We start from the raw sequence: 16,983 nt of genomic DNA, 5'->3' as shown, positions 1-16,983 counted from the left end.
TATTAATGTATGTTAAGAACATTTTAATCACATAAGAATTGTCAGTTTTACTCATTTTAGGCTGTGCGCTTTGAAGATATAACTATTCAAATGACAGCAGCTCAGTGAAATCAAACATATAATCTAAACCTGCAAACAGAGCTTACTTAATACTTATCAGAACTTTAAAATGCCCTTTAATATTAGCTGTTCATTTATTCCCACTCCTTCCCACTAATACAACCACAAGAATCTCTCTGGGCTGTCAATTCTATTAATGTAAAAAAACTACTTCCTAAATTTAAATCATCACGTCATCAAAAATATATAAAACCCACCAAGAATAGATCTACTTTACTTTTTAACGATATATTTCAAATGATATTCTGAGATGGGCAAAATAAAATCTGTATGCTGCACAATCATTTTCATGTCAATCAAGCTAAACATTGTTTTTGCTCCTAAAGAAAATGATTCTGCATTACTTGCTGCCAAGAGTTCCTTTGCACATGACCATATTATAATTTCCATGGCAAAATATATTTCAAATGTTAACCCAATTATATGAACATTATCAGAGCAGTACTTGTTTGGCACTAACTGACACCCACTTCAGAGTCAGAACCAAACATTTGAACAGCTCTGTATTCTACTGAAAGTCAGTGTATGACAGCGAAAGGTGCAGGACTGGAGATGACATTCATATAAAGCAGGGAGGGAAGTCCTACATAATTTCTTTATTTTGTTTGGTTCATTTTCAGTTGGAATTTGCTGTACATTTTAGCAGCTTTTATTTTGCATTTTGTGATGCTCTCTGAACAGCCCATGCTCCATTCCACACATCATCTACTGTATTCATGTGGGTTCAATTCATAGTGGTATGTGCATATTTGACAGTGTAAAAGAATACAGAAATATGTAATTGCAGTAGAGGGCAGGGAAATATTCAGCATACTCCCTTCTTTTGCTTTGCACTAAGACAAATGGCTATGGGTCCCTACTTGGTTTTTTTTAATATACTTTGTCCAAGAGATACTATGGCTTTTTTACATAAAGAAGACTAGTATGATATTTTGAAGAAAATCCCATTATGGTAAAGATAAAACACAACGGCAAGGGCTACCCTCTCCCACAAGAATAAGTCATCACGTGTAAACTATAAGGTTTACATCCTCTCAGTATCTGTGGAAGGCCAGACACGGGCAAGAAAAATTGGTCTTCTTGAAACCAGTAAAATGTTTGGTTTGTTAACTTTACACCTACATCAATTGTTTCAGAGCTATCTTACAAATTACATGCATGCAGCATCATCAGTTGTGTAATGAACAATGTCGACCATAAAGAAAAGTAGTAGAAGGCACTTCTTTACACTTTGTCTTAATAGTAACTGCTGTCTCAAGTGTGAATCATCTTGAACTCTAAGAACCACTAAGACTACACAATTTAGCCAGGAAGCTGTGAAATACCCTCCCCTGGAGATTAAGTCCTAAATTGCATCTGTCAGCAACTGTGTTAAGTCTTGGCAATCCTATCATTGTCCAGTAGTTAAACACTTAAATTCTAACACACGTTTTTTATAAACTCATGTTCATTTTTCGCACTGAACTGCTCTAAACAATCAGGACTTCCCATCAGCACTGTAATATTTTCAATGTCCATCATGATTTATCACAGACATACATCAATATCAACAGGATAAAAAACCCCAGCTTACCATGAGGCAATGGAAGTGGTGTCACAAATTCTAGTCTATTCTATAGTTGCTTCAACCTTTTCCAAACCTAAAGGCCATAAGCGGCACAGTTTGTATTTCAGATATTAGTAACAAGAGAAGAACAGTAAGAAGGAAGTACAACAGAGAAATGTTATATAGTAGAGAATGTACTTACTTACATTAGTTGCAAAGATAAAAGAAAAGGAAAAGAGGATAGGAAACATGAATGAAGTACTGGCACTGCCAAAAAGGAATTCTGAAAAAAATCAGAAAATATCTTAGGTGTACCTTCCTGACTTCAGAATACAATTAATGTAGAATACTATAACAAAGCACAACTCAGGCTGTTCTCGGCTAAAAACATCATTTCAATTTCTATCAGCATCCTCCTCAGTTCAAAGGAGGCAGTACCAATAAGACTGTATGACCACAAAAGGCAACAGTATACTATCTGACAAAACTTCCAGCACCTGCAGATTTAAAGCAGAGGAAACAGAGGCTACTTAGGTAATTGGAACCGTTCAATACAGTAACAGGTTTGCTTTGCCATTAATCCACTGCATTAACTGCTAATCAGAACCCCCATCTGACTTCTAATAGTAGTTCCATTCCTGTTGTCACTGCCACTTCCTCACTATAAAACCATCAGTGAATTAGGATAGCCTAATAAATTGTACTATTCTATACGGTAACTAGATTTGTGGTTTAAATAAAGTGTTACAGACTTATTTTATTTCTCAATCACAAGTTCAAATGCTAAGTTTCTGTGTATGTGCCTTCAAGTTGTAACTTGACTTATGATGACCCCATTAATTTCATAGGGTTTTCATAGGCAAGGAATACCCAGATATGATTTAGCCAGTTTCTTCCTCTGAAATAAAGCCTACAGCACCTTTCATTGGCAGTCTTCCATTCAAGTTCTAACTAGGGCTAACACTGCTCAGCTTCCAGAATCAAACAGGCTCTGGTGCCTTTCGGGTATTTAGGTTTCTACAGATAATTTAAAAAGTAATTTACTTTCTGTGAAGGGAGGAACTGGCCAAGCCTGGCTGATGCCAGCCAATCACAGCTCAGGAGATGCTGTGAAGGAGGCTTGCAGGAGAAAAGGATACAAAACAAAGGCTTGTATTTGACAGAATGCAGATAGGGGAAAGCTGTAACAGAGATAGGACAGTCAGCCCAGGGGGAAGAACAGAGTAGGGTTTGGGGGATCTGTGAAATAGTTCAGGGGTTAATGTGTGATCTAATTGTGTATTAATCAACTTTGACTTGTTTATTCTTTTTTATAACTGTTTGGTTGTTCCTATTAAGTTTTGATAGAGATCCTGGTTACACTTACCACAGTGAACCTACTGAACAACACATCCACAGGTCCATATAGGGATCATCCTGAGGCCCAAGTACAAGCGATTCAGGGAGAGATCTTGAGGTACAAGGGGGGGAAGGTGAGGTACAGAACCCAAGGATTTGAAACTGTGGAGCCAGCCTGGAGAGGGGATTGGTCACACTTTCCCCTCCTTTTATGGCAAGTAAGGCACGAGAAAACAAAAACACTTTTACCTTTGATACAAAGAGAAGAGGCTCACTCCTTTACCTGACAGGTTTGTTTTCTGGACCAGTGTCTCGGAAACCCATCTGTTCCAATTTGCAGCGCCGGTACAGTTCATAGTGGCGCATATGAGTCTGCTCTCTTAGATCTTCCATGTTTGTACAAATCAGCATTTCCCGGAGTTTCACAAAATCACAGTGGTGTTCATTCTCCACTAATGAAATTAAATGAATTAAGAAATGACAACGACTGTATATTATTAACATTTACCTTTACCAAAATACATTAACCTCACTAAGAAGCCTCTATAAAAATGGAGGAGGGCTTTAGACTTGCAAATTCAGTTAAATGGAATTAGGTTAGTTGATAATGAAAAAATTAAACAGATGAAAGAACTTTAATTTACTAACAGTCTTAGAAAATTAATTCTTAATAAATAAGACTTCAAATTTTCATTTACCTTGTACAATACCCCAAGGATACTGCCGAGCTTTTACAGTTTTGTTTCCAACCTTTACCTCTTCCATGCTGCCCACTACAGCAAAGGGCAAATATCCCTAAGACATAAAAGGGTAAATTTGCATTGATAGAAACAAAAAGTACAATAAAGTTCTGTTGGTGTCTTTGGGAACTATTCACAAACTTCATCAGGTTCAAATTCCTGCAGCTAGAATGCTGATCAGGGCTAGTTATAGTGAATATACCTTAATTTTCTTGTTGAATCAGCTTCACTGGTTACCTGTTCATTTCTGGACACAATTCAAAGTGCTGGTCAAGACTGTAAATCCCTATACGGCTTAGGTCCAGACTATCTGTAAGCCAGTATTTCCCCACATGAGCCTGAGCACCACAATATTCAGAGAAGGGCTTCCTCTCCATTCCACCCCTCTCCCAGGGTCCTCCTCCTCCTCACCTGAAGACAGGGATTTTTTGGCAAAGAAACTACAAGTGTCACTTCCAGTAAAAGTGTCACTTTTATGTACTGTATGTATACTGTTTTAAGTAAAACCTTTAATACAATATATTTTTTTAAAAATGACACTTCCAGAAAAACTCTCTACTGAGCTCAGTCAATGGCAAGATGTTGTAGTGCTCTGCTCTGTACATTCCAGTCAGCCAAAACATTTTCCTTGGCTGCCCCCAGACTGTGGAATGCCTTGCTAGAAGAGATTTGTCAACTTGAGATGTTGTTGAAATCTAGATCAGCATTGTCCAGTCTCTTACAGCAGGGTGTCCAGATTGTTTTTAAATTATGGTTTTAAAGTATTTATTGATGGATTTTAATATGCATTGGTTTCATGTGCTCTTTTAACTGATATTATGTGTTGTGTTATTTGTTGTTATTCCCCATCTTGATCTACACAGGGAGATATGGGTAAGAAATTACAACAACAACAGCAACAACAACAACAACAACAACAACAACAGAATTATGCCTCAATGTCTGCCTTACAAATCTCCTGTAAATAACTTTGTTCACCTAAAATGATGCAGCCATTGTCTCTCTTATCAACAAGCCATTATGAAGTGAGGTGAAGTCTCACTATAAAATTTTTTAACAGCCTGTATTCTTAACCTGCAGCATTTTCACCATGCCAAATTAAAGCGCTATAATTCCACTTCAACTGTCATGGATGCTGTCATGGGGCACTAGAGTTTTCTGGCTGAGAATTTTATCCCAGGATTCCAAGGACATTCCTCTGGCAGCTAAAAGGGAATTATAGTTCTGTTATTGCGTAGTATGAAAAAGCCCCTGTATTACATTATGATATCAGAAGTTAAATATGGTTAGGAGTGTGTGTGAAGACTGAGTTAACAAGTATAATTTTGGGTGAAATGATTCAGAATATGAATGCTGATTGGTAGAGGGAGTGTGAGAAGCAGGTGCTGTTGGGATGATATGGTGAGTGTGAGGTTGGGCATATCAGAATTTATGGAAGACAATACAGAGGGAGCCTTAAGTGGTAGCAATATCAGGTGAGATTACTACAGGTGGTGGCTAATGCTATGATTACCACAGTGGATCTTTCCCTACAACTCTGTAAATTTCCTCTACAGTTTTTTCAGCCATCTAGACAGAGATGCTACAGAGTCCTTTCTTTTTAAAACATCTCCCCCAAAACAATTATTTTCTTAATATCTAATGGTTCTATCAAATAGAACCAAATAGTTTCCCACTTTTCATTCCTCCCCATATCTTCTTCTTGCAGCGCATTGAGGGGCTAGAAACCAGGAAGAACCAATTATGGAGAATTGACTTGGGAAGAATACTAGGAAAATCTGGGAACCCCCTCAAGTGCATGTGCCTCACATTCAGACATTTACATGCTATGGGGATAGTTACTGGGGGACTGTCTTCGGCATAAAGCACTCAGACACAGAGATTTCTGAGTTCAGGAGGAGCCCAGCTTAAAAAGGAGTACTACTAATTTGCTGTTGACATACACTCCTACAGTACTCAATCAACACAGGAAATTACTGTTCTCTGTGAACATCTGGGAAAGAAAAAAAAACCACGTACAACACCTCACCAATTAATTATAAACTGAACTCATTTCATAAAATTAGATACAATAGCCAAGTAACAGCACAGAATCCTTGAAAGTGAATGACAAATTTCAAAACAGTGAATCAAAATGCTCAGTTATATATTCTACTTTTATACAACCTTGAGGAAAACAATAATGACAAATAATCAAAGTTAAGATTGTGCAGTCAACAAAGTACTTACATTCATGGTGGCATTAATTTTAGCAACACTCTCATCGTCTGTTGGAAACTGGTAGATTTGGACTCCATTACTGACCAGTTCACTCATGATTTTAGTCTTAAACCTCTGTAGTTCAGATTTAGAAATTGTATCTGCTTTGGCAATAATTGGAATAATATTCACCTATTAAAAAAATAAGTATTGTAATAATTTGAAAAATTGCAGCATATGACTATAATCCAAAGAAGGGATATTCATAGTATAAACATGAACAGAAAGTATCTTCTTAGCAATTATTTATTTGTACTCCCAAAAAACTGCACTACTGCAAGTTATCTATTTCTGTCCCTGTCTATTACTTGCTTTCCTCACTGACAAGCCAAACAGATTTGAATACCTCCACTCTGGTCTGACAGCATTTAGAGTATCTAAAGAAATGTCAGTAATTAAACTGAAAATCTTTGATACAGGAATGAATAATGTAGAAAGGTAATTTTTCTCCCTCCCTGCTATCCTGCTAAGACAGGACTGTTTATACTGCCATAATTAAGTATAATGTTTGTTTTGTAATCTACAAATGCTTATACATGTTTTTCCTTGACTCAGCACAAAGCTGAAGAACCAAATCTGTCTTCAGGCAATTTTTAAAAATGTGGGTTTATAGTTAATTGAGAGTCTTCACCACACTGAAAATTCTCCAGCTCTATAGCTGATAAGGCATGTTAAAGAATTAAGGTAAATAACATAAGTAAGGTTATAGGACATTACTAGAGGAGTTAAGAAAAGACATCACAACTGAAATTGGCTACCTCCATGCCATGGTCCAGCCCTGTGCTTGTCTGTCATTTGTCTTACTATTCCATTGCTTACAAACAATAAGCATCCTTCATGCAATTTAGGCTGAGAATAATCCACATGAGACTATTTTTATTGTAATGAAGCTTGATTAGCAGTTGTCAAATCATAGGCTTATAAAATGATTTACAGCTTTGAAATCCAGTACTACAGAATACACTGGACTCTTGATAGAAATCAAAATGAAAGACAGAATTGGAAGAAAAGCAATTATGACTGAAGGATGAGACCATGAAAACTCTGTTAACTGGTAAAGAAGGATAGGAAAAAATTGAAGAAGGAACAGAGGAGTCAACAGTCACAATAAAAAGAATGTCACGTGACTCTGGAAACGGTACAAGGAAAAACAACCTATATGATTGTGGATTGCTCCTCTGAATGCTTGTTTCTCTAACAGTGTCCTCTTGAGGCTGGTTATTCCAAAATACTGATTACAACCAGTACATAAAATTGCCAAGAATGCCATTTTGTTAGCATGTGACTGGTACTGGAGAAAATTTGATTCAAAGCCTCACTCAGGCATAGAGCAAACTGGGTCACTTTGAGTTAGTCACTATTTCTCAGCCTCATCTACCTCACAAGGATGTTGCAAGGATACAAGGGGATGAGGAAACTTTATGCATCATGCTGTACTGCTTGGAGAAAGAAAAAAAAGCACTGCTTGGAGAAAGCAATAAAAGCAATAAACTATACAGGTTATATGGTTTCTTTCATAATATGGATTGTCTTAGAAGAAAATTTAATGGGTGTTCCATAAAACAGAGCATATTTAAGACACTTGCAGCAGCCAATTTAATGAAGTGAAATAGGCCTTAAGCATTATCTGTGACTGAATAGAAGACCATTGAAGAACCCCACACAGAACGCTCTGAATTCCACAATGGAAGAAAGATGAGATAGAAATGTACCACATAAAATAAAAACCACAGTTCAGTAATCTTTGCAAACAATGTTTACTTAATTTGCCTATTGCTACTGATTAGGTCCTGCAAGAACTACAGATAAATACAGTCATAAATAAATTTGTGGTGACACCGTCTGCCCCAAAAGAAAACCCAATACTGCATTTAACTACCAAAGAACAGACCTAGGTCTTACTAAGGTGATAAAGCTGACCCTGGGGTGCAACATTTCAAAATACAAGGGAGAAATGGCATGCTTTCACAACCTTTCATGAAGGCGGGTGAGTAGGTGGGTATTCATATATTCAAAACTGGTTATGTCACAGTAAAAGCTATGCTAGAATTTTTCTCCTTGTGAGCTCAGTATTTTGTATGAAGAAGCATTCATCCAATCATGTTTGCCTTCATCTGCAATCTCATGGCATTTCCCAATTATATGTTTTCCATGTTTGCTAAAACTAAGCCACTCTAAAGCAATCAGAAGCTGAATCCAGTCAGGATAAAAGTGATGATGAGCAAATGAATAAGGAGGTACATTTGTACAAATTACTGCCTGAAGAGTTTTAATTAACTTACCTACAATTACTTCAGATACTTATGATAAACTGCAACTCTATAAAATTGCAGCATTTTAAATAGAACTAACTGAATTACTATGATTTATTATTTAAACATAGGCAGAAGACTCTGTCCTAAAATTTAAAATTAATTTTTCATTGCCTCTGAGGAATACTTGCCTTAGTTAATTATATTTGGTCTCTAAAAGAATGCTGAGTAGTTACTTTAATTAGCATGAACATATTGTACAATGAAACTAAAGGGGCAAAAACTGTGGAAGGAGAACGTCACTAATAAAAAAACAATCCAGCTTCCAAAACTTGCAATATTTAGATTCAAATCAAATCTGAGATATTCAGTATAAACCCAACATTCTCAAATCTGAAATAGCTGTAGAGCCTCTGAAAGGCAGTTATAACCCGATATCCTATACTGAGCAGGAGGTGGGATCTGATGGCCCATAGTCCCCTATACATTTACTTATTTTTTTTAATTAACACATTTAATAAACAGTGATAAAATCTATCTTCATGTGCCCCAGCATACAAGTCTCTCTCAGTGATGACAGTAGCAGAGAAGCACACCATGCGCTTATACAACTCCACCAGCTACAGCTGGCAACCAGACCTCTATGCAGTCTCTATGCATAACCAAAAATGAGGATCAGATAATCTAGACATAGCGACCCATGTAAGGACTTCATTTGAAAATGCACTAAGGCAACAGGTCATACAAACTACATAATGAAACCTTAACTACAGCAATCTTTCACTAAGTTGACAAAAATGCAGAAGTCCTGAAACTGTAATCCATGGAACAGTCATGAATGTTTGTACTTGGACCCGCACTTGACTGTTGTTTTCCTCTCTGTAACAATGGAGATCAGCCATTTTGCCCAAGGATAGATTACTGAAAAAGCTTAACAGGACCCTGCTCCAGGAACAGTATTTTTCAAAATACATCACTAATGCAGTCTCCTAATGAGTTATCAGTCAATTCTAACTTTGCTAAATCTGCTCTGAGGCTAAAGCCAATAAATAATAGATCTTCTCCACATAACTTTGCTTACACAAAAGAGATCCATTAATCACTCAAGAAAGGGAAGTCTATGAATATTATGTGTTACATACATGCTCAAAGCTGGAGAATTAAAAAAAAGCTTTTAGCTAAAAACAAAAACAAACCTTGCATCAAGTTGAAAAAAGATTCCAGAACCATGTCCTCAGATTTCAATGGTCTTAGAAATGTAACCACATATTATATCGGAGAGACTAATGACATTCAGATCACTATATACAGTGTAACTTAACCATGTGAAAAGGAAAGGAAAATAAGAAAAGGGACTTGCATCTTTTGGGGCCAAAACAGACAGCCTGTTTAGTCCCGCTTGGGGCTGGTTTAGGGGGCATGGTGTTTAGATGCACCACACCCCCCAAGCCAGACGATTACACGCCAGTTGGCTTCTCTCCTGCTTGGAGGCGTGGCGTTTAGATGCCACAAGGGAAAAGCTGGCTCTTCGGGAGGTCAGCTTTTTCCCACCCCAAATAGGAGCAGATCTTTTCCACTCCTATTTGGAGCGGAGGCTGGCTGGATTGGGGCTGCAGCGTGTAGTTGCTGCTGCACCCACCCAGCCCTTTGGGCTGGTCTGTTTCGGCCCTTTGTTACTGAAAGTTGGTACATATGTTTTCATGTAACATTTTAGCATTCCCATTTGGCTATTTTTGCTACATTACGATTTCCTCTCCCTAATTTATTGTTTCTTTTAATTTCATGAATCTATTTTTAAGTTACATGTAAGCAATCAGAAGGAATTTTACCCTGCAAAGCCAGATATAAATATCCATAAGAAGTAAGAAAGATGCATCATTTCAGCTGCAAATCCATTTACTTAAGTTTTTATCATTCCAACAGCAAACTTCACTGGTGGAACCACATTTTCATTAGACCATTTCTCTTTGTAATTTTTCACCATTTTCTCCTTTCCTATGTGAAACTTTTACAATCCTAGAAATTAGTTTTTAAAAAAGGGACTGAAGGTGAGGTGACTTTGTTAGCCATTACCTCTGCTAAATCATCTAAAACCTATCTCTCCTACTTAGGAATTATAAAACAGATTACAGGCCAGAGCACACCAGTATGGAAGAGCGGCCTGAGTCCGCTCCAGCCACAAGCAGGCTGAGACCATGCCAACTGCATGGCCATGGCTCCAGAACCCAACCTGCGTCACCAGCAGCCACATTATCCCAGCTCATTTTTGCTCTGGTCCAAAGAACCAGAGTACAGCTTTAGCACAGCTTCAGGCTGCTTTGGAGCCATGTGTAATTTGAGTAACATGCCTCCAAAGCGGCCAGAGGCCACTTCATTTGGCCCATCTGTTCCCGGCCTATATACCAGAGTCATCAGCTGGAGTTGACTGTGTTGAAGTATTCTCATGTATTTATGTATTCCCACAAATACAGAGACTTAATCATACAGTGAAAAACAGTTCATTTGCTACTCAATCCCTACCCTCCATACCCTAAAAATGTTCAACCCATATGTGCCCCCTCCCTAGGAAGTAATCTAGATGCCAAATTGTCCGCAACAAACATACTGAAGACTAGCACCAAGTTCCCAGCCACTGGGAAACACATTGGTAGAAGTGTACCAAACTACTTCTGATTCCTCCTAGATCTGGATTTCACCACAGGTGTCAACTGTCTTGTGAAACCTTATTGCAAAGCACATTAGATACTATTATTCCCTTTTTGTTCCATGATAGAGTAACTTTATTTCATGTTTTGTTCAAAGCAACAAATTTCTTTAAAACTATAAATGCCTATGTTCAAATAAATATCAGATAAGAGAAAGCTTATTCACACTTTTACCACAACCCTAAAGAATTTTTTTTCAACTCTTAATAGAAATACAACAAAAAGATTTGACTGTACTGTTAAGATTTCATTTTGAATTTACCCTGTGTATACTGTAATAGAATAGCAGAAGAAAAAAAATGTTGTAGTTTTAAAATCTTACCTTACTATCCAGAATTTTCATGGTTAATAAATCAAGAGTTTTAAGAGAATGACCCGTGGGTGAAATAAAGTACAGGCACACATGGATGCGAGTGTCATGGTAATTATATAAAGAACGTTTAATTTTTAGTTCTTCCTGGAGGTAGGCCTCAAACTGGGCATCTATGTAATCCACTATGGGTTGATAGCTAGAGAGGAGGACAGAGAGAGAAATTTAGTACACAGAGATGGATTTTCCCTCTAATATATTCCTGAACACAAATGGTCATAGAATCACAGAAACAACAATGGTATTAACTCAACCCTATTTTTACAGCTGTATTTGGGACGGTACACATTGGCAGCAAGATGCCAGCCCTCTTTGCTACGCAGCGTTGCCACAGCAACCAAACCGCAAGGCAAAGTGGCTTCTTTTTTGTGGTGGCGTAAGGGCTATGATGCAGCCCTATGACGCCTATAAGAGATGTGTGAGCACTCAGACGCCCACACGTCATCCACGTACTGCCCATGTGGACGGTAGGGCTTGGGAGCATGCGGTTGGTGTGCGCTCACAAGCCCTACTATCGCTGCCAGGATGCCGCTTCCTGGTGGTGTGTACTGCGCCTTAGTTTTCAGAAAAGTCCATCAGTTGTGCTTATGGTTAGAATATCATCCTCATTAAGACACCTCAAATAAAGGGCACAATCTACAAGGGTCCAGCCATTTTGGATGTCCTTAGTAGCTTACTCAGGGACAGGATTGGGTATTCCTCTGATATTTAGAGTCAAGACACCACCAAATTTCAGAAAAAAGCACTTTGCAATCATCTATCTTCCGAGCTCAGAAGAACAGCAAGGGAATCTCCATTTCACATGGTTCTTCAAAGCTGTTTTCCAAAATGTGTGTGAGCTGCAACTGTAATATCCTCTTCCTCAACACCTCTCTATACTAAGCTGTGCTCAGAATATGATCTCCTGAAGTCCTTCACCAACTCATCCCAGCTCCTTCCAGCCTGGGACTATTAATATGGGGGTGGGTAGAATATATTGTGCCCTAAGAGGCGTGGGAAGGAAGAGGTGGCAGTAGAAGAGGGCAAGAAATTTTCATACAACACTCTGCTTCAGAAACTACATAAATTGTTCCCCACCCTCCTGAGTTCAGAGATGTGAAAATAACTCATTTATTGCTTCTGCCTCCCTTATCAGCCTCATCATTCACTCAACTGTGGCAGCTTTTTACCTCACCTCTTTATAGTGAGAAACTTCTGCTTCCACTTCCTCCCTCACCAGTCTCTTGATACTAAAGCAGTTCTCAGCATGTATTGTGTGTATCGTGTATAATACAACATGTATTGTGTTATATTCCAATTGAACTGTTACAATCCACACATACAGAATCAACTCTGGTGTTAACTAAAACATGTCAACAAATATGGGAAACAAAACCAGCCACAAAAAAGGAGACACAAGAGGCTTCAGCAATTACAGGATCATAGCGCTCATTTCCCACAAGCAAAATTATGCTTAAAATACACAGACTCTAATCACATATGGAGAGAAAGATCCCGGAGATGCAAGAGGGGTTCAAAAAAGCTAAACGCATTAGGGATCACATTGCAAACATACAATGGCTAATGGAGTGCACCCTGAAATCCCCGCCCAAAAAAAGAGCATGTGCTTTATAGACTATAACAAAGCCTGATGGAATGCTCTCAAAGATACCAGAGTGTCAATACACTTGACAGTTCTGATGAAAAAGGTATGTTCAGGAAAAGAGGCCACTGTCAGAATGGAATAAGGAGAAACAGAATGGTTCCCAATTGGCAAGGGGTCAGGAAAGGCTGCATTTTATCACCCTACTTGTTCAACCTGTATGCAGAAAACATCACACTATGATGTTTATCACACTATACTCTTAAAGTGCTACTATTCCACTTTGACTCCTCTAGCTGCCTCCTGCTGCATTCTGGGATTTGCAGTTTTAAGGAGGGGTATTTAGAATTCTCAGGCAGAGTCTCTGCCTGAGAATTCTAAATACCCCTCCTTAAAACTGCAAATCCCAGAATGCAACAGGAGGCAGCTAGAGGAGTCAAAGTGGAATAGTAGCACTTTAAGAGTATAGTGTGATAAACATCAAAGAGTAGGTTTAGAGTTAGAAGGAAGAGTGAAGATAGGAGGAAGGAACAGCTACAATGTAAGATATGCGGATGACACAACATTACTAGTAGAAAACATTATGGACTTGGAATGGTTACTGAGAAAGGTCAAAAAAGAAAGTGCAAAGGCAGGCTTGATGCTGAACATAAAACAAAAACAATGACCACAGAGGAGCTACATAAATTCAAACTAAATAATGAGGAAACTGAAATAGTGAAAGATTTCTCGTACCTTGGATCAAACACTGTTCAGTTAAGTGATAAAAAGAAGACTAGGAATGGCAAAGAAAGCCATGAAAGAGAGATATACAACTGAGCACTAAAGTTAGAATCGTCCAAATCATGGCATCCCCTATCACTATGTATGGATGTAAGAGCTGGATAGTGAAAAAGGTGGATTAGAGATGTGATGACAGAGAAGAGTACTGAGGATAGTGCAGACAGCCGAAAAGACAAATGGGTCCTTGAACAGATGAAGTCTGAAATCTGCCTGGAAGCCAAGATGACCAAACAGAGACTTGCACTTTGACTACATCATGAGAAGGCACAACTCATTAGAAAATAAGATAATGCTGGGAAAGTTTGAGGGTAGAAGAAAGGAAGGAAGGCTGCATGCCAGATGGCTAGACTCAATTATTGTGGGGGGGGGGGGTCCAATGGGCATGAATCTACAAGACCTAAGCAGAGAATCAGAAGACAGGGTGTCTTATCCACAGGGCCACCATGAGTTCAAGTCAACTTGAGGACAGTTAACAATAGCAACAACAACTGTGTGCACCACTATCCACTAACATACACACACCATTCCAAACAGTTCAGAACTGAAGAGGTATGGATAAAATGGAGGTACAGTATATAATGGTAGCCTACAACCTGACTGATGCTTAGCAATGAGAACTGGGAGAAACCAGGACAATACTCAGCATGAATTGCTGCTGAGAACATGACGGAAGAAAGAGGCAAGAAGAGCATACAGCTGAGTGAGAGCAGAATGGATGATTTATCATACTGACTAGAGGGAAAAGAAACACTTGTTGCTGTTTGTGGGTTTGTGAATGGCCAACAAAATTGACTTTTCCATGATTATTACAGTGGCACTTTACTCTATACAACCTAATAACTAGATTCCATCCCTAACAGACCAGGCTGTCTTTAAAAAAAGAGTCTAGATAATGGTTCATCTCTTAGTCTAAAGAGACTTTGTCTTCTTTAAACAACTGTTCCCTTATGACAGATGGCAGCCTGCTTCCTGTTGTTCATTGAAAAAAAGTATGAAGCCCACCTAAGCCTATGCAAGCTTTTGGCAAGCATAAAGTAGCTTTCAGGACTGGAATGTTAAACACTCCGTCAACATAATGAGTTTACTTCTCTGACGATAAGAAATCAGTTTCCAGGTCCTAAATGGACAATTTTCCAAAATGTCAGGAAAAAATGATATGTAACTGTGTTAACTGTAATAATAACAGTAACCATATCAACACCACTATAATTATATATACAGATGAACAAACTCAAACAAGGAAGTCATGGCCCTGAGTTTGCAAGACCTGAGCAGGACTGCTGATGATAGGATGACTTGCAGCTCTCTCATTCATAGTGTCGCCATAAGTCAAAGTTGACTTGACAGAAGTTAACAACAGTAACAACAATAAAGGACAGCTTACATCACATGTCACTAGCCGAACCATGTGAATGATCAACTACTAACCTATCATCTTTGTTTATCTGGTCACCAAATCCAACGGTATTTACAACTGTCAACTTCAATCGAACATTGCTTTCCTGGAGTTCGTAAGTCTCAGCTTTAAGTCTTACATTCGGCTGAAAATGTGTTGACATATGCTCATCGAAACTGGTATTAAACAAACTGTTCATCAAAGTTGATTTTCCAATTCCTGTCTCCCCTAAAATTGAGATAAAAATGTATGTTCATTCTACAAATCAGAGTCACACAAATGTCATTGTAACGGAAATAGGATAAAAACATCACACAGTGAAAATGAAGTAAAATGTCATCTGTTGCAACTTATTAATGCATGTAATCAAAAAAACCAAAGATCTCTTTTAGTGATCATCTGTAGCTGTATCTGATCATTATGCCATGGCATTTTCCCAAATGACACAGACACAGGTACTCCCTCTCACTTATCAGCTTCATCTCTCAAGCAGCAACTGGTCCTCTCTTACATTTGAATTTGTATTTCCTTCTGCTTCCTCCTCGCAATCCCTCTGTTTATTCCCTTTTCATTGTAGAGGAATTACCATCCATGCTACAGTGATACATGGCAAGTACATTAGATTCCTTAAATCCAGTAGTTACAAAGGTACCCAGGTGGAATAAAATAAGCCTACTTAGCCTCCAGACATTTTTTCTTCCCTCTACACATCATTATTATTGTACCCGTATTTTCCGGCATATAAGACAACTGGGCGTATGAGATGACTTTCAACTTTTCCAGTTAAAATATAGAGTTTGGGATATACTTGCCATATAAGACTACCTCTCTTCCAACATACACCAAATTAAAAATTTAAAAAACATTAGATATGATTTCAATATGGTAATTTTAATTAAAATGCTTATGACATGCAGGTAGTTAGCAGGAAAACTTGTTGTATACAAAGCCTGCTTGGATTGAATAGTATACATAGCCCGCAGATTCTCCAGTCTGGCTCAGAAGTTTCAGCATCCGCCCTATAAGACGAAACTCGGTGTATAAGATGACCCCCTGACTTTTGAGAAGATTTTCCTGGGTTAAAAAATAGTCATATACGCCAGAAAATACAGCATTTTATTAATAGAAAAGCTTTTAATTTCCTCTCACTCAAAGCTGTTGAAGCTAAAGAAATTAGATAAATATCCAGAGATCTATTTAAAAGAATGTTGATGTTTCTCTTTTGCTCAGGAATTGATATGAAGCAATTCACAGTCCTTAATCCAATGTTTAGCACTAAATCTGCCTTCTGTTTCCAAACGGCTAGTAATAGTCCAAACAGAGAGATAAATTACTTAATTGTGACTGAGACAATTTAATAAAGTTTTTTTTCCTAAACCAGAAAACAGCTTTCTCTAACCAGATGCACTTGAGATATTCTGGACTATAACTCCCATAATTCTTGACCACTGGTCATGCTGGTTGGGGGTGTTGGGAGCTGGAGTTCAAAACTTGCACCCTACTATGCAAGGCTGCCATAGAGGTTTGTGGGGAAATAACATATTTGGAAAAACATCCTGTAAAACCAGACAAGCCAGCACTGTGACATCAGCACCTGGCTTCAGATCAGTGATGAACTACCGTAAGCTTCATTCTTCTTCTGGAAATTGCATGAACAAGATATGGTAAAAGGAGCTATATTCTCATGGTCTTCCCAAGCAAACTGTAGAGGCGGATAATCCCTGTAACACCTTCCCAGCTGCACTGTTTTTCCTGGCATGACTGAAAGTGATGCCACTTCAAGTTCAAGGATTTGGCTAAAATGTTTTTGTTTGTTTTTAAAGTTTTTAAACGGGTTTTGAGTGTTGTGGGCAGTACTGGAGACCATGTAGACCAAAAAAGTTTTTTAGAGC

The 16,983-nt window shown here is 38.2% G+C and overlaps 1 protein-coding gene across 7 annotated transcripts in view; it reads right to left on the bottom strand.

The window, feature by feature from the left end:
- Positions 1 to 16,983, bottom strand: part of LOC149319241 (septin-10-like) — a 38,209-nt gene that overhangs the window by 12,023 nt on the left and 9,203 nt on the right. For all 7 annotated transcript variants that reach the window (XM_089511346.1, XM_089511345.1, XM_089511349.1 and 4 more), the window contains exons 4-8: positions 15,124 to 15,319; positions 11,283 to 11,469; positions 5,974 to 6,135; positions 3,703 to 3,799; positions 3,288 to 3,456 (exon numbers count right to left, since the gene is read on the bottom strand). In XM_089511346.1, coding sequence (XP_089367472.1) covers positions 3,288 to 3,456; positions 3,703 to 3,799; positions 5,974 to 6,135; positions 11,283 to 11,469; positions 15,124 to 15,319 — 811 coding nt within the window. The remainder of the gene's footprint in view (positions 1 to 3,287; positions 3,457 to 3,702; positions 3,800 to 5,973; positions 6,136 to 11,282; positions 11,470 to 15,123; positions 15,320 to 16,983) is intronic.

Source organism: Sceloporus occidentalis, unplaced genomic scaffold (assembly GCF_023333645.1).
Source record: "Sceloporus occidentalis isolate IW3139 unplaced genomic scaffold, rSceOcc1.0.p SCAF_2, whole genome shotgun sequence".
NCBI lineage: Eukaryota > Metazoa > Chordata > Lepidosauria > Squamata > Phrynosomatidae > Sceloporus > Sceloporus occidentalis.
This window is presented reverse-complemented; position numbering and strand designations above follow the sequence as displayed.